Genomic DNA, 25,812 nt, shown 5'->3' on the forward strand with positions numbered 1-25,812 from the left:
GAGACAGGTCGCGTGCCCTCTTGTCAACTTGAGGTCAAGTCGCATACTCACAAGAGACATTTGATTGGTAAACAAGACAACGACGCAGTCACCAAGAGAACAAGCATCGAGCCTGTTGGTGATATTGAGGCTGGAGGTTTGAGCAATGCAATCCAATGTACTCTGTAACTCACGTGTTATCGACGTTGCTAAGGAAATGATTTATTCGAATCTGGTTTAGCTGCAAACTCTAGTCAAAAGCCAATTTTTTACCGTAAAGATACTCTGTAGTGACATGCCATGACAGAGCCTGAATACGAAGAATCTTGAGAGTCTTTCATACCCGAAAATTCTTCAGCTTTCACCAACAAAAATTGTTTGATGCCATGAACTGAGATTATTCGGCCAATTCTCTTCACGTGCGTAGATGGAGACACATGAATGCACGCAGAAGCAGGGATTAGACAGACGGGAATGATATGCACCTAGATTTTAGATGCATCCACGGCAACACGTGTGTAAGTGGTGGATTCTGATAGGGCAATTGGAGACAAATTCAACATGGGTTAACAGAACCGAGGCGAAACGGGTATCAAGCTGTCAGGTCGTTTCAAGCGGGTTATGGGTCTGTTACGGTTCCATTTCCCGCCGAGGGTTAGTTCCAGCAGCTGTTTTGGACACCGAAGAGCCGCTGAAGAGCTGTTTCTGTAGTGAGTGGATGCTGCCCATGCTGTAGGTGGTCTAACGTTCACTGCCTTGCTTTCCGCTAGTGGGGTCCTGGCGTCAGGTCTAGGTCCGGGTCCAGGGCAGTCAGCCTGTTGATCCATTGTTGCCCAGCCTTTTTCTCGTTCAACTTCTTGAAACTACAACTGTAACTTATTTTGTGTTATCGTGCACCTTCATCTTCGCACGCCACAACAACAAACTTCGATTGTCATCCCTAATATCGCCGTGTATCCTTCTTGTCGCGAGTCTAGCATCTCTAGACAACATCATCTCTCTTCAACCGTCTCGTCTCCATTGCCGCGTCTCGAAACTATACTCCGCTCTTGACGGAACTGCATCATCATTGTGTCATGCGCCGCAATTGAACCTATTCCGAATTCCTCAACGCTTTACCTTTGTCTCAGGTACGATCTCTCGACGGTCTATCTCGGCCTACATAGCATCCTGTTGGTCGCCTGCTTGGAGATAATTGGCCTATCTTGCCGTAAAGCTCCAATCGCTATCCACCCACAATGCGCTTCGGTCGGACCCTCCGCGAGTCCATCTATCCGCCATGGAAGGACAAGTACATCGACTATGCGAAGCTCAAGAGCTTGTTGAGGGAGGATGTGGCCGATGATGATAACCAGCCGTGGACCGAGGAGGACGAGACTCGCTTCTGCGAAGAGATCTTCAACAACCAGCTCGAGAAGGTCGCTCAGTTCCAAGAGCAACGCTTTAACGCTCTTAAGGAACGAGTTGACGCTGCTTTTGATAAGCTCAAGGAACTGGCTCCCGTCGAGTCCTCGGAGGGCGATGGAGCTCCTCAGAAGGGCGAGATCTCGGCTTCCCGCTTGCGCACTCTGGAATCAGAGCTTGACGAGATCACTAATGAAGTCCGCGAGCTCAAGAAGTACAGCAACATCAACTACACTGGCTTCCTCAAGATCATTAAGAAGCACGACCGGAAGCGAGGAGACCGTTACAAAGTCCGACCTATGATGCAGTTGAGCCTTTCTCAGCGACCCTTCAACTCTGAGACTGGTTACTCCCCGCTACTCAACAAGCTGTCCATCATGTACTTTGCCATTAGGCAACAACTCGAGGATGGCGGAGAGCAGCTGCCACCCCTGGATCTTGAGTCTCAAGGCGAGACTCACAATGGCGAGCGCTATACAGCTCACAAGTGTAAGTCAAATTCCAGACGCCTTCATCTTTGTTGTACTATGCTAACTTGATTATAGTCTGGGTCCATCCTGATAACCTGCTCGAGGTCAAGACTGTCATCCTTCGACATCTACCAGCCCTTGTTTACAGCGAGCAGTCCGCCAAGGAGCTTGATGGCAGCGACTCTCCGTCTATCACTTCGCTGTACTTTGATAATAAGCAATTCGAGCTTTATGGTGAGAAGGTCAACCGCAAATCCGAAGCAACGTCCCTGCGACTTCGCTGGTATGGACAATTGGCTACTCGTCCCGAAATTTTCGTTGAGCAAAAGACTGTCGATGACAAGGGTGGCAGCCAGGACCTCAAGTTCACAATCAAGGACAAATATGTCAAGTCATTTGTGGATGGCGAATACAACCCTGAGAAGGCGATCCAGAAGATGAAGAGACAGAGCTTTGCCCCTGAAAAGATTGAGCAATTCCAGGAGACTGTCAACAACATCCAAAAATACGTCAAGGAGAAGGGTCTTAGCCCTGTTCTAAGGGCCAACTATGTTCGAACCGCTTTCCAGAAGCCTGCTGATGATCGTATTCGCATTGCCATCGATACCGATGTGGCATTCATCCGTGAGGACACTCTTGATCCCAGCCGCCCCTGCCGTGATCCCAATGAGTGGCATCGTCTTGACATTGATGAAAGTGAGATGACTTACCCCTTCAAAAAGATGAACCAAAGCGAGGTCAACCGTTTCCCTTATGCCCTTCTTGAGATCAAGCTGAAGGAGGATAGTCAGCGAAAGCACCCGACATGGGTTGAGGATTTGATGTCCTCCCACTTGGTTCACCCTACCCCTCGCTTCTCCAAGTTTGTCCATGGTATTGCAGCTCTCTTCGAGGACTACGTCAACAACTTGCCTTTCTGGCTCAGTGACCTCGAGTCCGATATCCGAAAGGACCCTCAGAAGACATTTGAGGAGGAGGAGCAGCGACGTGCTCAACGGCATGAGGATGTTATGGCTGTGGGAAGTCTGATTGGAGCTGGAGCTAAGTCTGGATCCTATAAGCCCACCCAAAGCTCACCAGTCAGCAAGTCTTATCTGGCCGAACGCATGTCGAAGGATTCAATCGCCCAAGCTCTTGACAGGCGGACGTCTACTCTCGCGAACGGAGAGGAAGCTGGCGAGAGCAGTACACAGCAACGATCAGAGCAAGAGCGGTCCTATGGGACGCTCTCATCTGTTATCCCCGGATTCTCACTGTCCAAGTACTCGAGGGCGAAGCGGGCATCTCAACAGCCCTTGCCAGAGGGTGTAGTTGCGCCGACAGAATGGATCAAGAACATGGGCGAGCTCAAGGTTGAGCCCAAGGTTTGGCTTGCCAACGAGCGAACTTTCCTTAAGTGGCAGCATATCTGTATCCTTCAGGGCGGCCTGGCTGTTGGTCTTTACACAGCAGCTGGCGAGAACACACTTGCTTCTGTCGTTGGTCTCTTGTTTGTCCTCATCGCTGTCTTTGCCGGCATCTGGGGTTATGCAATGCTGAGAATCAGACGAACCATGATCGTGGAGCGAAGCGGTAAGGACTTTGACAACATGATCGGACCCATGATTATCAGTGGCTCACTGATGCTTGTGCTTATTCTCAACTTTTTCTTTGCGGTAAGTGATATTTTCCCTCTCGTGGTCGATTGAAACTAATGATTGTTGCAGTATCGGGAGGCCTTTGGAAAATTCAAGGATGGTCAGAATAGCCTGGGAGAGCTTCTGTCTGAAGATCTGAAGTAATTCCAGGGAGGATGAGCGAAAGAGATGGAGGGTGTATAATATGTTCTACACGAGCTTTGATAGGATGGGCGTTGGATGCTGCATACTCGCTGGTGTTTTGCATGATCATTTAGAGAAAGGATTGGCTATTACTAGCAATAGATGCCTTTAAGCAGTTTAATTGTCTGTGTTGTAGGTGTTTCTATGCAAGTTTTGGATGCCCCTGAGAAGCTGCATGCAGGTCTGGGGCTGGTCATGCAGGTTTATACGAAGTGTGACACCTCGGCAGAGAGAGAAAGAGAGAGAAACTGGAGGGTTTGGTTGAGTGATTGATTGATTGATCAGACATGGCAATTAAGCTGTAGATTGTCAAGGTCATAGTGTGATGTCTTGGCGCCAGTGCAGTTACTCAGAGAGAATACTGAGGGTATCGCGGTGAGTGAACAATTGGATATCTCGGAATGGCTGCATGTTGGCTGCGCGTCCCCTCGGCTGTGCATCAGACACTTTCCGTTAGAAGTATAACTTAACAGCTGGTAGTTCCTATAGCGACTTTGTTACTGGAGCTTCCCCTCTAACGTTGTGATTGACTTTCAACCTCCAACCACCTCTAAACTCAACTTCTACTATATCCGATCCCTCTTATTATATATCTCGATACAACAACCATTGGGTTGCCTCGAATCTCGACCGCCTCGGATTAACCATTTCATCGCCAATCTGCTGCAGGACGCGCCACTAAAAAAAAGGGAACAGGCTGGCGTGGGGTCCCCCTGTTGCTTTGCTTGCGCATTGCCTCAACTCAACGCAGGGCGCTTCCATTCTCTTTCTTTTTTCTTCCACAGAGAAACAAACTCGACAACTTTTACTCTTTTTGTCGTGCTTTGAAGGAAAAAGAGCCGGGGATAGCATCACATCGTCAATCATGTGCAACGTCAATTTTGCTTGCTAACGGGAACCCTTGTCTATCATACTTTCCACGCTCATTTAATTCTCCGTGTCTTATCTCTCAGCGCGTCTTAGGCGTCGCGACCACGCCTTTGCGACTCTCGACTTTATGCGCCTCTTCTGAGTTTTTCAACTTCTTCAATAACGATTGTCGCGTTGGAGTCGCGCTGCGCCTGATGACATCATGACGGATCAGGGCGAAAAGAAGGGTCTATGGAGTATGCTCCGAAGGGCCAGCTCCAGAAGACATTCGACGAAACCTCCGGTACGTAACAGCAACAGTATCAGCGACCATAGTGGCGTCGATGCATGTTCCTGAAGCTCTATTCGGGGCTCTTCGCATCGGAAACCTCGGTTCCCGAGCTCGAGCTCCAGCTGTAACACCCATGGAGCTATAGCTACAGCTCCGATCTCGCCGAGGTATAACGTTGAGCATATCGCTAATATTGTCACTTACAGCCAAAAGACCTTGAGCCTAGAGAATACCATCGTCCTCGCCGTGCTAGTAATGGCGACGTAGGCCATGCGCCATTTCGCCAAAGTATTGGTTCAGCTCCCGATCTTACCTACGATAGTCAGCGTCCTCCGACTGCTGAAGACGAGTCCAACATGCGCCGCAGACCGAAAAGAGGACAACCCGAACCCGAACCTGAACCCCGGTCTTCTCCAATACGGTCCAAGTCGTCCGGCTTTCTTAACAAGTCCCGCGCATCGAACGGATCTAGACCGTCGAACGGACGTCCGGTTCGCGCTCGAGACCCTCAATCAGCATGGCCACCTTATGGTATTTCTATGAACGATGAACTACCTCATCAACACGCACTGGAGCTAGTTGCTCGTGGTGCTCCCTCGCATAAAGGCCACAAACGACCTATACCGCACCAACCCGAAGAATTCTACGCTCTTTATACGACATCGAGTGGGAATCGAGGTGATGGCAAGTCTTCTGACAATACCGATGTTTCTAACCTCCATGACTCCATGACACAGCTCATGACGTTGCGCCTGATAGGCCATGGTTACGCAGACCGGCCATGGGAGACCCTCGAGCAACCGAGTTTCGCCTTCTTCTTTGGTCACCTACCTGGAACCATCACACTAAACGAATGGGCTTCAATGTCCAGTGTTCTTCCACCTACAATTGCTCTTCGAGATGCGGGAGTCATGCCTCGCACCATGAGTCTTGAAAGTATATTTGATCGATTGCAGGAGTTACGGCATGGTATTGAGGACGATGACGAGTCTTTGCTTTATCGCGTTCTTTATAAACGTATTTTGAGGGATCCTGAGAAGTTTCTTAACCCTCACAAGACCCTTGACAAGCAGATTACGGACCTTATCATGGTTCTTTCTCGCCCGGACTGGATCGACTTTAGTAACCCCCGTAACCAAGTTGCTACACGCTTTATCTTCGACAGAAGCCCCGGGAACGAGGAGCAGTTTCACAAATTCTTTCACCAACTTCTGCTGAGTCTAGAGCTTGAGTTGCGCATTCAGTCAGACCAGCATAGTGATTGGGCAAAGGAGAAGTTGACATCACAAATACCCCCGTCAATACAGTGGAATCTGGCCCTGGCTCGTCGTTGGCAAGATTTCGTGCGTGTTGACGATGTTGGCAAGACACCTGAAGAGAGTGAGTGACAAGATTCGATGTCGACGAGAGTTTGTTGCTAATATTATTCCAGTTCTTCTTCGGTATAAGTTAAAGAAGCGGCAAATCAGGATGTTGCGGCGCTTTGCTCAGATGATGAGATGGCCCAACCTAGCCGATACCCTTGATAATATGAAACAGAAGGATTCGGAATTGGCTCTGGATGAGGTCAGCTCTGATGCGTTTGCCTTCTTCAGTGGTCTTGTGCTTCCTGGTGTAAGTCTTCCTGCCTACTGATCGCCAAATGGTTCTTTCTGTCCATGAGTAGAGGCTGACTGCGAATAGCAAACGTTTCCCTTTCTCATAATGAACACTCTCCTTGACCTTGATCCGGACAGTGCAACTGATAACCTCGCGCTTCTTTCACACATGCACCCTCACTGCGGATTTCAGTACAAGAACAGCTACACATATTGGTCGGCAACTTCAATCGTGGGTAAAGTTCTAGCACCTACATGTCACGCAGTTGCTGGTTGGATCGGCCCTGCGCGCCCTACCAAAGATCTTGACCCGACCCAGATCGCGCGGATTCGAAGCCGGAAACCGATACAGCGGATGAGCCCCCAGGATGTCGAGTCGATGGCGGAGCGTTCTGACCCGCTTGGACCTGCCGCCGATTCATACCCAGTAGAGGATTACCAGCCAGTGCGCCCGAAAGGCGGTCCTGAAGATGCTATTGACACGGTACGGATAGAGCTGTTAAGTCTCAAGCCAGCAGATGGACCTGGGGATGCCCCTACTGCGGCAGGGCTTTCGCGACTGTTTGACGCAACAGTGCAGTTTGCCATTGATGGCGTGTCATGGCCATTGAAACTCATGTACGATGTCTCATTCGTGGCCGCGTGGCCCTGCTCTGATGGGCCACATCCGCTCTTCTTTGACTACGTCTACACGTCGATCCGTGTAGATTCCATCGTTGGAGTGCGAGATTGGGGAGGTTTGTATGGGGGACCTCAATTGCATAGTGTGCGATCAAGCCCAGGACCAGGCATGATGCGAGGTCCCTACCGAGATATGTTCAGTCAGAGCTTCAACCACAACCACGCACCATTAAACGGTTTCATGCAGACTGGTGCACTCGAGGAAGAAGATGAGAACGACGATGAAAAGGTTCTCGTGGTGGAAGCGTTCGGAGTCCGCGATAACGAGGTCTTGGCACGAGCATGGTGTTCTCACTGGGGTCTCAGTGCCGTGGTGGCCGATGTTCGGAGAACATGGTAAGTCTAATACAACGTGACAGAGGTGCACTGGACTGTTGCTAACGAGGATGCAGTATGGCATGTGCCATTCGTGAAGCGTACGCGGCAACGCTGACAGTGGTGATCCTGGTAGAAGGCCAGGAGTATCCCAATAATGAGTGACGAATTTATGAATTATGTATAGGTATTTGGTCCCACGCCTAGCAATGGGTTGTGATATGGACTGCCGGGAGTGATTTAGGCATGGTCAGGGGAGTTTGTGTTTCAGTAAGAAAGACCAGGGAGAGGCAGCAAAAACTCAAGAAGGGGGAATTGGATGCGAGCGGTGTGTTGCCTGTAATAGATGTTGAGGGTTGATCTGGCGTGATGGTTGAGAGAACATGTCCTTCAGAGCTGAGGAGATTGTCTCATGTGATAATGTTGACTGCATATGCATGTTTAGTTGAAGGCTCATCAGCTCATGGGTTGTAAGATAATAGCATTTGGAGAAGGAAAGATAGCATAGCATAGCATGATTGCATTTCGTTGACCATCGTGTAACTTATCTTGACCTATCCTATCCTATCCTATCAAGGTGACCAGATGCAAGGTGATACTCACCGCACAAGACACAGCCAAGCAAGTCACAAGATCTCGGTGAGCGAAGATCATCAGATCCCATTGGCCAATTGCTCCATGCATCACGGATGAGCCGGATCTGGAATTCCGGACCTGATGGCTGGAACAGTTTCAGCATCCCGCTGTAATGTGCTGCAACGCTATAAGTGCGCTAGACCGACCCCTCGGGATGGATGATAGGAATTGCCGGATACAGTGGAGGCCAGATGATCCCTGTCCCAGGATCATTTGGAGGTCATCGGACACCAAGAGTTTTTCTCTTGTCTTGCTGTTTCTCGTGTTTTCCACCCCGCCCGCTTCGGCCGAGAGAAGAGGATGGAAGTTTACGCCACATCATATCATCTTACTACGGACTATTATCAGAGAGAAAGAGACCAAGTGGGCGGTGTGTTTTTGGTTAGTTGTGGTGGAGATGCGTCGATCGTATCGTGAGAGTCGCTTAGACAGTTTCTACTCTAAGTCTCAGAGTACTGCTATACCTAGAGTTTGGTGCCAACGGTTAGGTTTAGTTAGGTTAGGCAGTCGTTCAAGGGGTAATAAACTGTTGAGCTGGGCATCGTCGTCAACAAATTCCATGTGGTTTAAACCTAGATGGATATGGTGAATACCGATGTTTGTGATATGCAATTCGCAAGTCAATGGATTCTTGGACATCGGGTCTCATGATTGGCTATCAACGAAGCAAGGAATAGTCTTCTTTGCTTTTTGTTTCTCTTGCCAAGGCGTACTCTATCTACACACCTTTTATTTGATGCTGTTGCTGTTCATCATGAGTTCTCATAATGGCAATGGCAGATCATGAAATCTATCACTAGCCTGGAGATGGACTGATGGACCGTTCTGGGTGGCTTGGGAACCCCACCTAAGCTCAGGCAGCAACATTTTGAACGGTTCAAGAGAAGAAAAAGAGTAGAGAATCTCTGAGAGTGATGCTGTTGAGGACGCCACTGAATAGTAGCATTGACATTCAGCACAACTCTGGGCTGCAGAGCTTCTCCATCTTTGGGAGAACCTGCAGCGATTCTCAGCTTCTAGAGCTCTTGGTATCTCAATAGACACACCTGAATTCCCAGAGCACACCCTCCGGCTTTGCCTCCCACGTCCTCCTCACTCTAGGCTCATGCATCCCGAGCATCCCCGCCCTGAAAATAGTGGGTTTTGGTGGGGGTTCCCCGGGCTCAGAACATGTCAAAGCTCCCATCCATCATGGGCAAACAATGGAGCTCTCTCCCCATCATGACTGGCCTCTCTCTTTTTTTTTTTTTGGTGGTGGTGAATCGCGAGATGCCGAGAGGAAGAGAGTCCATAATAAAAAGTGTTCCACGAGCTTATTTTTGGGAGGAGGCTCCACATCGTCTGATGGTCGATTCAATTGTTTAGATCATAGATATATATGAGTGAGGTCTCTTCTCTTGTCCTCAGAGACCAACGTCATCTGTTTATTCATGTTTATGAATTGAGTTACGAAGCATTACAGTCCATCTCGAGCTAAGACTGAGTGATCCGATCCATAACTGGCTACACACCCTCAGCTACTCAAAGTTCCAGGCTTTTATTGCTTTTCGCGGGGTGACACCTCCGCCTCAGACGACGCCTCCTTTCTCGGCCTTGTGCTTCTGCCTCACACCTCTTCGAATCTTTCTTCCCCTCTCTCGCTCACTCATCGTCTTCCCCATTTGGGAATCTTGCTTTACCCGGCCCAAGCCTTGTAGCTTATTCATCGGACAAAATAAACGTTGTCTCACTCTGATCCTGAAATAAAACTATGTATAGCAACCATAAGCCCATCAAAGTCATGGAGTAGGTTCCTCTTCATCTCGCCGTTCTCTCACATTCCAGGCAAAGTTGCTAATTCACCTTCGTCGCAATGGATAGACCTCCTCAAGTTTTGGTATGCGTCCATCGAGATACACCCTTCAACCGTTGGTGGCGGTTGTAAAGGTTAACATTGTGTCATGACTGACTTGTTTTGTGTAGGATCACTACATCGGTGTCGATGTCGGTACTGGCTCTGCTCGTGCTTGTATCATTGACGAAACTGGTGATATCAAGGCTCTGGCCTCTGAGAACATCAAGCTATGGCAGCCTGAGACTGGCTACTACGTAAGCTGCACTCGCAATCCCATACCCATCATAATCTGACTCCTCTAGGAACAATCCACCACAGACATCTGGCAATGCATCTGCGAATGTGTCCGCCGCGTCGTCAGCGAGTCCACAGTCAACCCCTCGAGCATCAAGGGCATTGGCTTTGATGCTACCTGCTCTCTTGCCGTCTTCACCCACGACACCGACGAGCCGCTCCCCGTCACCGGCCCAGACTTCACAAATGATGGCAATGACCGCAACGTCATCCTGTGGCTCGATCACAGACCTGTCGAAGAGACCGAGAAGATCAACAACACTAAGCACAAGCTTCTCAAATATGTTGGTGGAAAAATGAGCATTGAGATGGAGATGCCAAAGGTGCTCTGGCTCAAGAACCACATGCCGCCTGAGCTGTTCGCACGTGCCAAGTTCTATGATCTTGCTGATGCTCTCACCCACTTGGCTACTGGCAACGAGACCCGTAGCTACTGCAGCGTTGTCTGCAAGCAGGGCTTCGTCCCAGTGGGTGTCGATGGTAGCGTCAAGGGTTGGCAAGAAGACTTCTACCATGAGATTGGTCTTGACGATCTTACCAAGGACGACTTCAAGCAGATGGGTGGTGTCAACGGGGTGGTGAGCCTTTTTCATATTTTCTCCCCTTGCTTTATCTGCTCCATTCTTTTCATACACCAGAAGCTAACCATCAAATTCGCAGAACGGAACCTATGTCAGCGCTGGCGAGCCTGTAGGCACTCTGAGTCGACTAGCCGCGAACCAACTCGGTCTTCCCATGGGCATCCCTGTGGGCAGCGGTGTCATTGACGCATATGCAGGTTGGATCGGAACTGTGGGCGCTAAGGTCGATCTTGGAGACGACGAGCTCAACGCTGCTGTACCCCACAATGACCTTGCCCAAGCCTTCACTCGCTTGGCTGCTGTTGCAGGAACTTCCACATGCCACTTGGCTCTGTCCAAGGAACCTGTCTTTGTACCTGGTGTCTGGGGTCCTTACCGCGATGTCCTCCTGCCCGAGTTTTGGATGGCTGAAGGTGGTCAGTCCGCGACTGGAGAGCTTCTGCGACATATGCTCGATATCCATCCCGCTTACAATGAGACGTGCGCCCTTGCCAAGGCTGAAGACAAGCACATCTATGACTTCCTCAACGCTCACCTTGAGTTAATGGTTGAGAAGCATAATGCTCCCTCGATTTCATACCTTGGCCGTCACCACTTCTTCTACGGTGACCTTTGGGGTAATCGCTCACCAATCGCTGATCCCAACATGAAAGGCAGCATGATTGGACTGGACAGCGACAAGAGCACCGACAACATGGCCCTTTGGTACTATGCCACCATGGAATTCATCGCATTGCAGACCCGCCAAATCATCGAGCAGATGAACAATGCCGGCCACGAGATCTCCTCCATCTTCATGTCAGGCTCCCAGTGCCAGAACCCCGTTCTCATGAACCTTCTAGCAACCGCCTGCGGCATGCCTGTCCTCATCCCACGTTACGTCAATGCTGCTGTCGTTCACGGTGCTGCCATGCTCGGCGCCAAGGCAGCAAGCCATGCCAAGGAGGGCAGTGAGCCTGAGTCTCTCTGGAGCATCATGGATCGCATGAGCAAGCGAGGTCGACTGGTCGATCCCAGCACCAACGAGGATGAGAAGGCTCTTCTTGATGCCAAGTATGAAATCTTCCTGGACATGTGCAAGACACAGCAAGAATACCGCAGCAAGATTGACAAGGTGGCTTCCAAGAAGGCACGTGTCAATGGTGCTCCTAATGGTGCTTAGGAGTTGAGCTTGTGTATTGGATGACGATATGAAGTTGAAGAGCGCTGGATTTGGGCAATTGGCGTCGGAATTTGGTATAAAGGCCAGTAATTTAATGATCATACGTACGTAGATACGAAGGCGTATCCCTGAAAAGGGTGAATGAAAATAGAATAATTGATTTCTTTCTTTGTTAATTACAATGCTTTATGTTGGTGTATCACAAACATCCATTTCCAGCTTGACATTTACTGGCTGAAAGCTGGAGTTCTAAGCATTGACTCTGCAGTTTGCCTAGCGTTGCCTAGGATCAAACACTTTCTCTGATTGGACAAAGCTTCACCTCCAAGGATCTCATCCCAGCCTTGGCCCACTCCTAAATTTCTAGATCCAAACGCGCCGCCTTTCTCTGTTTGTTGACCAGGCTTTTTCATATTTTCTCAACCACGTATTTAGACATTTCGTCTGTCACCAGCACTTCATACAGCCCGAGGAAACACGATCGCTTTTTTTCCGACGGTATTTATCGATAACGAAGCGTCATGTCACTCTTCGGACAGTCCACCAACACTGGTGGCAGTTCATTGTTTGGAGGAGGCAACACGGGTGGCACGACAGGCGGGCTGTTTGGACAGTCTACAGCACAGAATCAGCAGAGCGGAGCAACAGGTGGTGGCCTGTTTGGTCAAAATGCCCAGAGTCAACAGCAACAACAGAGCGGAACAACGGGAGGAGGCTTGTTTGGAGGACTGGGCGCAAACAAACCAGCTACCACGGGTACTAGCCTCTTCGGACAGCCGCAACAACAGCAGCAGACCGGTAACACAGGCGGTAGTCTCTTCGGTCAGTCAACGACACAGCCGGCCAGCACAACCACGGGCGCCGGAACTGGCACTGGACTGTTTGGACAACAACCTGCGCAGACTCAGCAGAGTGGAACTACAGGCGGTCTGTTTGGCGCTCAGCAGCAACAACAGAAGCCATCGCTGTTTGGTTCTTCCCTAGCACAGCCCGCGGCAGCTGCAAAACCCTCATTGTTCGGTCAACCGCAGCAGCAGCAGCCGCAACCCCAGCAGAACGCGCCTTCGATGCTTGGTGCAAGCACCCTTGGCGGAAGCACCCTGGGAGGAAGTCTTTTTGCCAGCCAGGCCCCCAATGGACAATCGCAATCACAGCCAGCGGGTGCCTATTTCGACAGTCTCTTTGCCAAAAGCCAGAAAGCTGATGGTAAAGCCAACATGGAGGACCTACCGAGTCTCGAGCTTGGCTTGGGCGATTTGCGACATCGATTGAAGAAGCTCCAATCAAAGCCTAGCGACAAACCTCTTGGTGGAAAGGCTCACTATCTTCTTGCAGCCTCTGGTGTTGATCCTGGTGTTGCTGCTAAAGATCTTGGCCTACTTGATGTCCAGGCTGGCCGCACTGAGCGAACTACCCATGGATACGCCCCTAGCGAACTCGATGTCGAAACATACCTCTCGAACCTCCAGACCAAGACGACTCTTAGCATGATTGCCGACGGGATCGATAGATCGGTTCGCGACTTTGATAACTTCCTCGAAGACAATGTTACAATGGAATGGGAGGCGCAACGAAAGCGCATTTACCAGCACTTTGGAATCTCGCCTCGTGAGGATGTTGCTACCTCTGGTCGTGAATCTCAGAGCGCTTTCGGTCGATCTAGGCGCAAGAGCCAGGCCCCTGCAGCAAAGACCGGCAGGGCCAGTGTTCTTGGTCGGTCGACACTTCAGAAATCTGTTATCGGAACACCAAGCCGAATTGGAGCGCATGCCACTGATTTCTCAGATGTCGATCGCTCTTCTGAGTCTGGTGGCCTGGATGGTCGTGTTCCCTCTGACGATAGAGTGCTTCGCGAGAGGCAAGGGCGTCTGTCAGAGAAGATTCGCAACCTCAACACAGCTCGTCTTCTTAAGCGACCTTATCCCATTCTCTCTGAGCTCGCGGCTGTTGAGAAAAAGTCACACGAACCCCATGCGCCGCATCTTGTTGAGGCTTACCTTGCAGTCATGGAGATTGTAGGCGAGAACCCTGATGCCGAGACGACACTTAACAATGCCACGGCCAGGGAGCGCGAATTTGCAGATATGTATCTCAACGACAACCCCAACTCAGCCAAGGCTGTCGAGATGCGAAAGCGTATCCTCAGCGGCGCAAATGTCTTCCTTGAGAAGCAGTTTTTGCGCGAAGTTGAGTCACTTATTGCTAAGCATCCTCACGAGGCGAAGCTTGGAGGTCTCCCCGATATTGTCAGCAAGGTCAAGGCGTACATCCGACTACGGTCTGCACGAAAGGATCTGGTTCCCGACAATACTGAGCTTCAGCAGGTTCAGGGTGAATATGTCTGGGCTATTGTGTTTTATCTGCTCCGCTCAGGACATGTGAGTGAGGCGGCTAAGTATGTTAACGACAACACCAATCAGTTCCGAGGCATTGATAGAACCTTTGCAACGTACTTGAACAACTACGCTGCCAGTGAGGATCGTCGTATCACCAACAGGAAGCTTCTAGATCGTTGCACAAACGAGTACATTCAGCGCTCGCGCAACGCCCCTGAAAACTCAATTGACCCTTTCCGCATGGCCTGTTATAAGGTTATCGGACGTATCGAGCTCGGTAACCGCAACCTGGACGGACTTAACACAGATATCAATGATTGGATCTGGCTTCAGTTCAACTTGGCGAGAGAAGGCGATAAGACGATCGAGATGGCTGGCGAGTCATATGGCTTGGCTGAGTTGCAGTCTAGCATCCGAGAAATCGGTCTGAAGCACTTCCCCAAGGCCAGCTCAGAGGACAGCAACGGCAGCTTTGGCATGTTCTTCTACCTGCAGATTCTCTCGGGTATGTTTGAGGATGCCATTGCCTACCTGTATCCCTTCTCATACGTCGATGCTGTGCATTTTGGACTCGCACTCGAGTTCTACGGTCTGCTCCGACCAAGCGACGCCATGTCACCATCCAACGACTTGCGAAGCTACAGCACCAAGAACCTACCTCAGATCAACTTTGGCCGCATGATTGGTTACTACACTCGTGACTTTAGAGCCGCTGATGTCGTGTCTGCTGTGGACTACCTGACCCTCATCTGCCTGAACCAGGATCTTGGCGGTGAAGCTGGCCAGCGACACGGCAGCCTCTGCCACGAGGCTCTCCGCGAGTTGGTTCTCGAGACACGCGAGTTCAGCAAGCTGATTGGTGATATCCGACCAGATGGTCGACGAATCCGTGGTATCATCGAGGAGCGCGGTCCTCTCATTGGACTTGATGCTGAGGACGACTTTGTCAACACTGTCACGCTTCAGGCCGCCAGTTTTGCGGATGAGAACGGTCGTACCACAGATTCCGTGTTGCTATACCATCTGGCTGGTGAATATGATACCGTCGTTGCCATTGTCAGTCGCGCATTAAGCGAGGCTGTGTCTCTCGAGATTGGCGAAGACCCTATGCGTCTCATGCCTGTCAAGCCCCGGGCTGGTGGACAAGAGGCCGACGCCGGCAGCAGTCTCAGCTTAGCAGCAATTGATGATCCTGTCGAGTTGGCCAAGACCATGATGAGCATGTACGAGCGAGACGCCATGTTCTATAGGAGGATTCAGGACCAGAACAAGGTCGCTTGCCGGGTGCTACTCGAAATGAGCGGCATCAAGGGATTAGTGGAATCCGGACAGTGGGCTCAGTGCCTCGACGTGAGTTTACAGATCTCTCGAATACTGAATTGTGCTGACCAAAAGAACAGAGAATCCGAAGCCTCGAAATCCTCCCTCTGGATGCAGCAGGCGATGGCAGCACCATTCGAGCATATGCCTCGAAGTTTTCTGGACTCTCACAGCCCGTTTCTATCAATGTGCCCAACCTATTGATGTGGACCATTATTTGCTGCGTTCGCCAGCGAGAGCAGCTCACAAGCGGCCAGTTCAGCGGCAATGAAGGCACACGACGATTGATGGTGGATCAGCTGAAGCAGATGACGCTGGATTTGACGACGTACACCAGTCAGTTGCGATACAGATTCCCACCTCATCTACACGAGGCTCTTGCAAGAGCATCGGCAGAGTAGACGTTGGACTTGGGAATGCCACGGATTGGGTTTGTTGAATATAGGCAATTGGGTGTATGGCTATAGCAGGGTGCCTGATGAGCTTGAAGACGAGACACACAAAAGGACAGGGCAAGGGATGGTAGAGATTTTGTGGGATAGGAAGACATTGATGTAAGAGACTTGGAGAGAGGATAATCTCGTTTCGTTGGTGGCTTTATAGTAATTGTACCATCACAGTATTGATGCATGTTTTTTTTGGGATGAATGCCCTATAGATTGACGGTGTGAAATAACAAGCTCTCTAGACAATGAGTCTAAGTCTCGCAACTATTTCTTGAGAACTATATAGTTGAAACTCAGTATCACAGGGTAGTCAACTGAGACGAGGTCGAAATTGTCACGGAACTGTTAAGGTGACATGAATTACCACCAACACCGATAATATAGTAGTTTCTTGGAAGTCTTAGAATAAATGCACCTTCATCATGATAAAAACAATGAACATCTCCTATGGAAATGTATGCGTGTCAGTGCGCTTATTCTCACGGTCACACTCGGTCTTATTATCCCCAGATCCTATCTTGTTGGGGGAGTTTTCGCTAAATTACCGAGTCACCTGATTCGACGGTGGCCCGTGGTCTGTGCGTCCATGGTTCACCCCTCAAGCCCAATTTTGTGAGGGTCCATGACTCGTTCTCAACCTGGAGCTGGCGGGCTTTATGAGTCAACAGTCCCCCCTCAGAAGCTGTGCCTGTCTCTTTCCAGTTACAATTGTTTCCACAGACCCGGTCGGTCGTTAATCGATTGATTCGCTTTGCTCGTGCTTGTGCTTGTGCTGTGCAGCCGACGACTCGATCTAGCCCCTGGCCTGGTCTCGCCCTTTCCCTTTTTTTTCTCTCGCTGCAGAGAAGTATCGAGTAGGGGAAGTGACCCCACAGGTGAGAAGGGATTGGATATCTTCATCTTCATTACCGGGCTATTTCCCCTAAAACTCCCCTTGCTGGGTCGTGTCGTGTCGTACACTGCATTGCATTGCTTCGTCCTGACTCGTTGAGTCGAGCGAGCGAGTGAAGCAGACAGGAGCGATCAGACGCGAGACGAGGCAGGACCCTTCTTGCCAGGTCGGAAGAGGTTTTCCTCTTGACTGAAAGGCAAGGAACCTCGTTGAGGTAAGGTTGGCTCGTCGAGCGAGTGGATACACAACGACTCATCCTCGTTCGTCTACCCCCACACTCTCAGACACAAACCTCCATTCCGCCTCAGTCAGCCTTTTTCCCTCTCGCCTCGGTCTTGTTCCGCTTCAACTGCCGGGGACAAACCCACTCCGAGACGGGGGCTTCCTCCCGCTTCCGCTCCGATGGCCTCCGGTCCCGATACCCCAGGCACCGTTCAGAGTCCCGCTGGCTTCGGCCCTGGCCCGGACGATGATTCGGCTTCCCTCAAACGCGACGCCGACGCGGTCAACCCAAGCTCACCCGCTGGTGGTGATGATGGCGCAAAGAGGAGGAAGAAGGCTGGTCCTGGAAGTCGAGGTGTCGCCAATTTGACACCTGAGCAACTTGCTAAGAAGAGAGCGAATGGTGAGTGCAGTTTTTTCTTTCCTTTCTGGTGACATGGCATATCAACCACCCTATCACCGTCCAGTCACTCAGGCTGCTGACGAATAATGATCGTCTTTGTTTCTGTTGATCTTCTCATGTCTATCTCTTCCTATCTCGAGACTTACCTCATTGGTCTCATCGTGTGCGATAAGATATATGCAACATTACTAACACCATTCTAGACCGTGAGGCTCAGCGGGCCATTCGTGAGCGGACCAAGAATCAGATCGAGGATCTTCAGCGCCAGATCCAGGAACTCACCAACCAGCAACCCTACCAAGAACTACAGAGCGTTCTTCGTGCCAAAGAAGCTGTTGAGCAAGAGAATGCCGACATCAAGCGTCGTTTAGCTGGCATAGTTGCCATGCTCCAGCCCATTATTGGTCAAGGTAAACCATCTCATTTTCCTTCTCCCAATATTCAGGACTAACACAGTGTATAGCTGGCATTGAACAAGCATACGTATCACCAGCTCAGACGTATGCGCCCCCAGTACAGCACTCTGTTACTCTGGCCGTCCACAATAATCACCATAACAATGCAAACGCTGCTTCGACACCCGGCAGTGTTGCGTCTCCTCCAAGTCATGACCCTCCACCAAGTCAGGGTCACTGGCATCACCAGGGGCACCATGCGCCTCCTCAACATCACCACTCACCCCATCCACCTCCTGGCCCACCAAGCACTGCTGAAGCTCAGGCTGCCAGCCAATTGACTCAACAGCGCAGAAATCTCCAACATGGACTCGATATGGGCCCTGAACGTCTTGGACTAGAATTCCTACTCGAACCATCTCAGCGGGTGAACCGGATACAGAATGGTGTCAACGGCGCCCAAGACACGCCACAGTTCCGCCATATACCTATGAAGCACGACTGGACAGGCGTCAATCAAGAGCGTGCGTTGCATAGTCGGTCGGCAAGCTGGGGCTCTCAAGGAAAGCCAGGCCAGCCGTCACAGGAGCAACAGCAAGGCCAGCATCAACCCCCATCCCACCATACACTGTCGGCTGCCCATACACCCGAAAGCTCGCACAGTCCCGGCTATAGCCCTGCCATGAGTACAGCTGGTGGACCTGTTCCTCGCAGTGAACCCAGCACTACCGATCCTGCAACCCCCATCAAGAATTGCCCACCGACCTGTCCTCTTGACTCTTTACTACTCGATTTCCTCAGCGAACGTCGCCAACGTGCTGCGGATGGGCTGCCTGCTCAGGATGTTGTTGGTCCTCGTTATCCTTCTGTCTCATCACTTCTCAACCCTGCCAACAGCGCTTACAGTCACCCTCTCTCCAAAGTCTTCACCGATATCCTCGCCACCTTTCCTGACATTTCGACTCTCCCTGAGCGTGTAGCCGTGCTTTACATCATGTTTCTTGTCATGCGCTGGCAAATAGAACCTACTCAGGAGAACTATGATCGGCTCCCAAAATGGATGGCGCCATGCCCTTCTCAGCTCACCATTCCACATGCTGCCTGGCTTGACCACATCCCCTTCCCTAAGATGCGAGATTATCTTGTTCGCGATCACAACCCGCTTCTTCACCCCTTTGATAATTTCTTTGTCCCGTTTACCACAACTCTATCGTTGTCTTGGCCATACGAGGAGACCGACACGTTACTTCAGGACCCAGACAGTGATGAGCTCATGATCAATCCCGTCTTTGAGCGCCATCTACGGAACCTGGATAATTGGAAGTTGGGTGATGCTTTTGCCAAGGCCTTTCCTAAGCTAGTTGGAACATTCAACCTCAGCCTATCTACTTCGCCACGACCAACTTCGTCCAGTAGCCGATGACACAGGTGCTAGAAAAGTACTGTTTTGAAGTAACTACTCTGTACAACAATGTTTATCTCGCGATCGGCGTCTTGTGTGTTCGTTCCTCCAAGTCTTGGAGGGTTGACTTCGGGTTGTCTTTGTCCAAGGGAAAAGGGGATGTCATATTGTGACGGGATTTCTGGACCATGGTTGTTGCCAGGCCAGGGTACACGGTATTTACCGCACTTATCGGAGTTCTTTGTTTTCAGAGCCACCAAAATACGTATCCATGCATGTTCGCACGCGGGTTAAGGGTATAATCACTAGGTTTAGGTAAGTAAAGCAGCGAGTGACTTGGATGGTAGCCAACGAAAACCCCGTTGCTGTTTGAAGACTTTAGGATGAAGTTCCCCCGGGGCAATCCAATCTTTTCAAAAGCTGGCCTAGGTCTAGTCTAAATTTATACAACCTCATTATAATGACCCTAAATTCTAGTCTAATCTCATGACTTATCCTCAGATTCCCGACCCTCTACCCTCTCTCTACCCTCTCTACCCTCTTGACCTTTTTTGTTTTCTTTTCTTTTTCCATCCCCCGCCAACCCAACGACTGATTTTCCGACGTCTTTGATGGCATTGTACTCATGGGTTACTGCCTTCTCGGACGTTTGTTCTCAACAGACACCTTGGCATCAAGACTATCAGCATTGCGCTTCTTGTCTGGCTGAAGCCAGTCAGCAATAGACTGCTGAATCATAGCTTTTTTGTAGAAGCGTCTGAGGGTCTGCGCTTTCCATCTGTCAGATCGGTTGTCCGACTTCTCGAACATCTCGTCCAAACACTCGCAGACCAACCGTGTCTGCTGGCAGTCAGGAAGGGCTCTGTGGTTGTGTCCAATCAGGCTATGTGCTGGATAAAGGACTTGGAACAGCACTTCGAGCCTCATGACGAGACTTTTTGGGACATTTTTTTTAAAGATTGGAATCAAGGGAAAACATTTATCATCTCCAGGTACGATGCCTGTGTAGCCACCCTTTTCCAGGAACTCTCTGAGGATGGTAAGATCGAATTTGTTGTTGTGCCAACAGATAAAAATGGTCTCTGGTGTAATGCCAGATCTGTGAAGAGCTTCAGCAACCTGGTCAACATCCATCTGCGTCAATTCGCCATTGGGAGGGTAAAACTTTCTCCTGTGTCGATCCGCTATGTATTCCATCTTCTGCCCGACGGCACCTGGAGGAAGCGGTGGGGCTTTAGTGGCATCGGTGTGTCTTATAACGGTGTTGATCAAGACCTCTCCCGTAATCCGATCAATGATGGCCGTTTCATATAGCTCGCGAGTCGTGGTATTGAATTCGTTATCGAGGATCACGAACTTTCGTGGGCCAGTATGTTGCCCATTGAGCCGCATGTCCCTGACTGGTTTCCTGACTTCTGTTTCATACTGTGCATACTGCGGGGGACAACTCCAACGCTTTGATGCAGCAGTTGCGAAGTCATCTCCAAGTTTTCCGAGGTCGAAAGAAAGCTTCCGAGGCGAATCAAACCTCGTTGTGAGCTGCCTCATCCTCATCTCTGCGTGACATTTCACGCATCTGCTGTCCAGCGATAACGTAGGAACCTTTCGGCCCCGACTATTGGTGAGTATAGCCGTGTTCATGTCGATGATTGCTCGGTCCTGGCATCGTTCGAGAATGAAGGCTTTGGATTCCAAGCCTGGCCCAGCACATTCGTACCCTCGGGCATTTAGGCAGACAGGCCTGTCCTTGTGGGTTTCTAATATGTTTCTTGTCAGCTCTTCCATTCTTAGAGGGAAAGGTGAAATTGTATCGCATTACATACCCCACCATTCTTCATTCTGTCGAAGGATGTCGACGTCTCGGTCAAGGACTGCATCATCTTCTTCCTCCTCCAGGTCACGGCTGCCCTCTTCTTCGCGGTCTTCATAATGCTCTTCAAGAGGCTCTTCCACGAGGTTGTCGGCCTCATGAGGCGAGGCTTTCAGTGACTTGTTGTGCTTTAGTATAGCTACAAACAGCGGAACGTTCCCGTTGAACCGTGGCTGCTCGGCTGTTATATACTCCAGTTCTTTATCTTGAGAAACATGACCCTGTTTCTGGTGTATTTTCCAGTGCTTTACCAGATCAGTTCTTTTAAGAACCTTGCCAACAACCGTTAAACGGCAAGTGGAGAGAGGGCATTTGTACAGAACTTGGTCTGCACGATGATCAGGATCTTCTGCATGGGCGATTGCCCCTTCTGCAGTATCGAACGTTTTGTAACATAAGTTCCGAGGGCATTGGAACTTAGTGTGGCCCTCCTCATGCGAGTCCCTGCCCTGACGGAGCTCAAATTTCTTGGAGCAGTATTGACACTCGAACTTGGTGGGATCGGGGCCATGTTTACGCTTCTGGTGATCGTTCATGTCGTAACGCCTGGCAAAGACTTTACCACAATCAGGGCACTTAAACCACTCTTTATCATCGCTGTGCAGGTTTAAGATGTGCCGGTCCAAAGATGCCGATGTCGAAAGCCTGTCGCCGCACACGTGGCACTCGTACTCGTTCTCTTTTGATTGATTCATAGCCTTGTCTTCATCAGAATCGGGTTCTTACACCAGTATTCAGAGTCCTACCTTCTTCGTGGTAGGCATCCTGATGTAGTTACTGGCTGAGAAAGCCTGGTCAAAATAGGGAAGTGGGTAGTCGATGGTAGTAAGGGATTAGATGAAGAGATGAGTAAGGCCAGAGGTTGTACAGCTAGAGCAACACAAGAGTGTTTCTTTAACAGCACAATATATGGCGTTATACACAAGAGAGGGGATGAGATATGGAAGTCGTCTTTCTGTGCAGAGGTGAGTGCAAATAAGTGATGGGAATTGATGGAAGCAATATGGCTTGGGAAAAAGAGAAAAGTACAGGATGAGAATTTATAGGAAGGATACTTTAAAGCCAACGAGTAAACAGTTGGCAGCAGCTGGCAATACAAATTTTGTTCCTTCTGTCCTTAGGAGCGAAATCCTTTGTGACATTCTAGGTAAGGCATGTAACTGCAACTCTGATTCACTGTGCCTTTAATTCGGAAGGCACAGCATTAGAGAGTGACAGGTCAGGTTATCTATAAGGCCTACCAAGTTACAACAGGGCTACAACAAAGGAATTACAAACAGGACTGAGCGGTGAGTCAGAGCTAAGGCGAGCTTCCGTGTCATTCAGGCTTCAGTTATCTTACGGTGATGTTAATATAGAAAGTATGACCAATATTGGCGTTTTGCGAGGTTTGACTATCAACAGGCGAGCTGTTGGATGTAGCTGAATGGTCATCTTGAACCCTACAAATTGCAAACTAGTGAGCTTGGCTTGTCTGATCAATACAGAGAAATCTTAGACGACAAGGTCTTCATACAGGGTCATGTGGTCAATCCATGTGTCATTTCAACAAGCCATCTATTCTCACGACGCTTGAGGCTGAAATTGATTATCTGGTCAATGGAAGTATCTCACGACGAATAGGACTTTACAGTCCTGAGAACCTGATATTCGTAAAGATTCGTCCTTGTTGGAGTGGAATTTGAACACGGGTCAACTATCAGCTTGCCAAATGTCACGTCTTCTCTCACCTTTGTCTTAGCATTTCTCTCAGATACATCGCTATATATGAGAATGGGCTGAAGGTACCCGCTTTCCCCATTACCAAGCCATATTGGGTGCCATATTGTGAGCAGTCATTCTCTATCAGGGGCTATTTTGATGGTTGTGGCGTTGCCAACAGACAGGGGAGTTGACACATCGGGCTTGAACGAAAGAAGAAAATCCAGTGACTGACGTTCCAGCGAAACAAATGATGGAGGAATGGTTCCTAATCCCTGGCGCCTCACCTAGTTCCCTTCGTAAATACATCGCCAAAGCTTCAGTCTCAGGGCTATGCGACTGACGAAGTGCCTCTACCGCGCTTTGATATTGTTGCAAAGCTTACGATCTAAATAAAGTATTGCCACTGGCTCTATTCACATACCCTTTTGTTTGGTGACTTTCTTTGACACTCTCGTAATTAGTTGTTTGGGTTGATCTGCTAGTTACGTAGCCCCTGGTAAGGGAATGAGAAGACTGTGAGCGATCAGGCACTTCAATGCCCTCAAATTTGTTCATAAGACATGAATCCCTATGTTACCTTCAAGACTGTAAATCCAACTTATTACCGACTTTTACCTATACTGACGGACACTGCTGGACAGTAACGTCTTTCCTAGGACTTCTGTGATATCCATATCCTTTCTTACTCCTATTGTTTTATTCCATTTGTTTTCACTTGCTCTTCTTACTTCCTTTTCGGATCAACATCGTATTTACCTTTGCATTTCACCATCCCTCCCTCCATTATCTTACCTGTACCTTGACAATGCCTCCATTCGCGGGTTCTGTTGACAAGGACGAGGACGTACCCATGGCCGGGAATCCGCCCTCGGAATCGTTGGCAGACATCGAAGAGGCAGTACCTCTCTACCCGGAGTACACTACTTCCGAATCAACTAGGAATGATCTCGTCTCCATCATGCCTGGTAACAACCTCACTACAGATGCGTTCTGCGCAGTAGCTGAAGGTGTCTTTCAAGACCCTTCCCATGAATCGATTGTACCAAGATACCTTGTTAGGTCATATTTCGAAGCAGAGAGTGATGCTGCCAAGATGGAGATATTGGAAGCCGTCACAGAGCACTTCCAAGATCCAGCACCTGGGAAAAGACGGGAAACATTCATCGTGTCACCGTTCGACGACAACATCAATTTCCTCGTGAGATATGGGGCCCATTCTCATGGCCGGAGCTTGACGATCATTGGACCCTCCAACCTGATAAGAGACGTGCCAGCATGGCTGGTACACCTCATTGATCGTGTTTTCGATATCATGCGTCTCCGGATTCCCTACTTTGAGCCCAAGGGGATTCAGATGGTTCTTGCATCAGCAGGACCTCTGACTCACCTTGCTTTCTTATCTCAGGCAATTCGTTCACTTCGGCACCGACCCATCATTATGCTCAATTCCTCTTGATGTTTCCCCACATAGAAGGCGTTCGCAGCGACTGTTTCTGGGAGTTTGCGGGTAAGGAGTCCAGAAGCCAGCTTTGCGGTGATGCTCTTGGCATTGTGGACTGCTCTGAGTCTATGATGGAGTATCAGTTTGCAGACGATGAGGGTGAAGGGTCCCAGCTGCAGCCTCGTTCCCGTGCTCGTTCTCGTTCTCGTTCGCCGCCCTCTCTTCGTCGGAGCAGCCGCCTTAAGCGGAGAAGAATCAATTACAGTGAAGTGTCGGACACCGACGGCAGTCATGACGATAAGGACGACCTTTACAGCGATGGCGAGCAGGAATCTGACCTGGGTTCTGGGGGACAATCCGAAACTGTCGAGTTCTCTTCACCAGAAGACAGCGTTCCGGGTGCCTATGGTAAGGCGCCTGTGAAGACCAGAACCACACCCCTCGTGCCCGCGTTTACCGAAGCCGACCTGATTTTTCCATTGACTCAGCCTGACGAATTGAAACTAGCGGTTCTCTTTGCCGCTTCAATCCAGGTGGCACAACTGCAAACGATGGTGTGTACTACAGCTGTGAGGAAGCCAGTTATTGTCTGGCAACCGCTGCGATTGACTGGGCCTCGGTCTCTATAGTGGCAGAAGGGCTCGCTCCCAGTGACCGCAAAGGTCAACATGCTCCTGAAGCCTGCAGCCAGTTGTATGAGTCTGGTGAAAATGCTGAGTTTAGGCGCAAGGCTCTGCTGGGACCAAACTGGGAGAGGCTCAGAGGCGCATCGTCTTTCGAAGGTGCGCAACAACCACAGGAAGGGGACCCCTTCGGCCTCAATGATTTGGATTCAGGTACTTGCGGCAGATGCTTAGCTTTCATACACAGACTCGCCGAGCACGAACCGTCGTGTGTTGGGCGCTGCCGCGCATGCGTCCAGCTTCATGTTCCTTGCGTGCGCCCGGTGGGAAACAAGACTTGCGTCACCTGTCCTACGAAACAAAAATGCAGAAAGCCTTCGCACAAAGAGGAAGCATTGCCAAAGGGGCCAGAGCAGTGTTACATGTGCCTGCAGTTTGTGGGAAACATCTATTCTCACGTCCGCGAGTGTCGTGGTCGATGCCAGAACTGCATTGCAAAAAAGGTGCCTTGCACGCGAGGAAACTTTGCAGGAAACCACAAATGCAAGAATTGCCACGCCCAAGATCAAGATTGTGGCAGCTTTTCGCACGACAAGAGAGGGACTTGCAAGAAATCTAAGGCTCCAGTGCACGACATGAGAACTCGCAGGCCATACTGCCAGGGCCAATGCGGAGTATGCAAGAAGGCACGGATTCCCTGCGTTCGGTCTAGGTTCTCCAAGATTTGCGAAGAGTGCAATCGCCTCGGAAAGGGGCCTTGCAACGACTACTCACACCCGATAGCGCGTCACAGACCACAAACCCTGCCAGCGTGGGAAAAGAAACCGGCGTTGTGAAGACTGC

The 25,812-nt window shown here is 50.1% G+C and overlaps 7 protein-coding genes across 9 annotated transcripts; 6 read left to right on the top strand and 1 right to left on the bottom strand.

Annotated features, from left to right (window-relative positions):
- Positions 1-811: 811 nt before the first annotated feature.
- FOIG_00382 (uncharacterized protein) lies at positions 812-4,179 on the top strand. Its single transcript, XM_031196497.1, has 3 exons — positions 812-1,872; positions 1,929-3,508; positions 3,560-4,179. Exons 1-3 carry the CDS (start codon positions 1,218-1,220, stop codon positions 3,632-3,634), a joined length of 2,310 nt encoding a protein of 769 aa, XP_031072264.1. The 5' UTR covers positions 812-1,217; the 3' UTR covers positions 3,635-4,179.
- Positions 4,180-4,199: 20 nt separating this feature from the next.
- Positions 4,200-7,951, top strand: FOIG_00383 (uncharacterized protein). Its single transcript, XM_031196498.1, has 5 exons — positions 4,200-4,826; positions 5,021-6,194; positions 6,247-6,428; positions 6,498-7,429; positions 7,486-7,951. The coding sequence occupies exons 1-5, from the start codon at positions 4,746-4,748 to the stop codon at positions 7,571-7,573; spliced, it is 2,457 nt and encodes an 818-aa protein (XP_031072265.1). The 5' UTR covers positions 4,200-4,745; the 3' UTR covers positions 7,574-7,951.
- Positions 7,952-8,873: 922 nt separating this feature from the next.
- FOIG_00384 (uncharacterized protein) lies at positions 8,874-12,121 on the top strand. 3 transcript variants are annotated; one of them, XM_031196499.1, is made up of 5 exons: positions 8,874-9,829; positions 9,905-9,920; positions 10,007-10,132; positions 10,181-10,750; positions 10,833-12,121. In XM_031196499.1, the coding sequence occupies exons 1-5, from the start codon at positions 9,795-9,797 to the stop codon at positions 11,913-11,915; spliced, it is 1,830 nt and encodes a 609-aa protein (XP_031072266.1). In that variant the 5' UTR covers positions 8,874-9,794; the 3' UTR covers positions 11,916-12,121. The 3 variants fall into 3 exon arrangements, with proteins under 3 accessions (XP_031072266.1, XP_031072267.1, XP_031072268.1); XM_031196500.1 differs by having other exon boundaries at positions 9,283-9,920; XM_031196501.1 differs by having other exon boundaries at positions 9,283-10,132.
- Positions 12,122-12,286: 165 nt separating this feature from the next.
- Positions 12,287-16,259, top strand: FOIG_00385 (uncharacterized protein). The gene is made up of 2 exons (XM_031196502.1): positions 12,287-15,601; positions 15,652-16,259. Exons 1-2 carry the CDS (start codon positions 12,437-12,439, stop codon positions 15,970-15,972), a joined length of 3,486 nt encoding a protein of 1,161 aa, XP_031072269.1. The 5' UTR covers positions 12,287-12,436; the 3' UTR covers positions 15,973-16,259.
- Positions 16,260-16,641: 382 nt separating this feature from the next.
- On the top strand, positions 16,642-19,808 carry FOIG_00386 (uncharacterized protein). Its single transcript, XM_031196503.1, has 3 exons — positions 16,642-17,534; positions 17,738-17,944; positions 17,998-19,808. The coding sequence occupies exons 1-3, from the start codon at positions 17,312-17,314 to the stop codon at positions 19,350-19,352; spliced, it is 1,785 nt and encodes a 594-aa protein (XP_031072270.1). The 5' UTR covers positions 16,642-17,311; the 3' UTR covers positions 19,353-19,808.
- A 153-nt stretch (positions 19,809-19,961) lies between these two features.
- FOIG_00387 (uncharacterized protein) lies at positions 19,962-21,737 on the bottom strand (the record flags this gene model as incomplete). The annotated part of the gene is made up of 2 exons (XM_031196504.1): positions 19,962-21,088; positions 21,155-21,737. 2 exons carry the CDS (start codon positions 21,735-21,737, stop codon positions 19,962-19,964), a joined length of 1,710 nt encoding a protein of 569 aa, XP_031072271.1.
- A 1,973-nt stretch (positions 21,738-23,710) lies between these two features.
- Positions 23,711-24,975, top strand: FOIG_00388 (uncharacterized protein; the record flags this gene model as incomplete). Its single annotated transcript, XM_031196505.1, has 2 exons — positions 23,711-24,317; positions 24,377-24,975. The coding sequence occupies 2 exons, from the start codon at positions 23,711-23,713 to the stop codon at positions 24,973-24,975; spliced, it is 1,206 nt and encodes a 401-aa protein (XP_031072272.1).
- Between the last annotated feature and the right edge of the window lie 837 nt (positions 24,976-25,812).

The sequence above is a fragment of the Fusarium odoratissimum genome (assembly GCF_000260195.1).
Source record: "Fusarium odoratissimum NRRL 54006 unplaced genomic scaffold supercont1.1, whole genome shotgun sequence".
NCBI classification, from domain to species: domain Eukaryota; kingdom Fungi; phylum Ascomycota; class Sordariomycetes; order Hypocreales; family Nectriaceae; genus Fusarium; species Fusarium odoratissimum.

Bases quoted from the DNA above. Each gene is read 5' to 3' on its own strand.
- FOIG_00382 (XM_031196497.1), top strand. From the start codon at position 1,218: ATGCGCTTCGGTCGGACCCTCCGCGAGTCCATCTATCCGCCATGGAAG. The intron at 1,873-1,928 runs GTAAGTCAAATT...ACTTGATTATAG, and splicing joins GCGCTATACAGCTCACAAGT to TCTGGGTCCATCCTGATAAC. The intron at 3,509-3,559 runs GTAAGTGATATT...TGATTGTTGCAG, and splicing joins TTCTCAACTTTTTCTTTGCG to TATCGGGAGGCCTTTGGAAA.
- FOIG_00383 (XM_031196498.1), top strand. From the start codon at position 4,746: ATGACGGATCAGGGCGAAAAGAAGGGTCTATGGAGTATGCTCCGAAGG. The intron at 4,827-5,020 runs GTACGTAACAGC...TGTCACTTACAG, and splicing joins GACATTCGACGAAACCTCCG to CCAAAAGACCTTGAGCCTAG. The intron at 6,429-6,497 runs GTAAGTCTTCCT...GACTGCGAATAG, and splicing joins GTGGTCTTGTGCTTCCTGGT to CAAACGTTTCCCTTTCTCAT.
- FOIG_00384 (XM_031196499.1), top strand. From the start codon at position 9,795: ATGTATAGCAACCATAAGCCCATCAAAGTCATGGA. The intron at 10,133-10,180 runs GTAAGCTGCACT...TGACTCCTCTAG, and splicing joins AGCCTGAGACTGGCTACTAC to GAACAATCCACCACAGACAT. The intron at 10,751-10,832 runs GTGAGCCTTTTT...TCAAATTCGCAG, and splicing joins TGGGTGGTGTCAACGGGGTG to AACGGAACCTATGTCAGCGC.
- FOIG_00385 (XM_031196502.1), top strand. From the start codon at position 12,437: ATGTCACTCTTCGGACAGTCCACCAACACTGGTGGCAGTTCATTGTTT. The intron at 15,602-15,651 runs GTGAGTTTACAG...CCAAAAGAACAG, and splicing joins AGTGGGCTCAGTGCCTCGAC to AGAATCCGAAGCCTCGAAAT.
- FOIG_00386 (XM_031196503.1), top strand. From the start codon at position 17,312: ATGGCCTCCGGTCCCGATACCCCAGGCACCGTTCAGAGTCCCGCTGGC. The intron at 17,535-17,737 runs GTGAGTGCAGTT...ACACCATTCTAG, and splicing joins TGCTAAGAAGAGAGCGAATG to ACCGTGAGGCTCAGCGGGCC. The intron at 17,945-17,997 runs GTAAACCATCTC...CACAGTGTATAG, and splicing joins CCAGCCCATTATTGGTCAAG to CTGGCATTGAACAAGCATAC.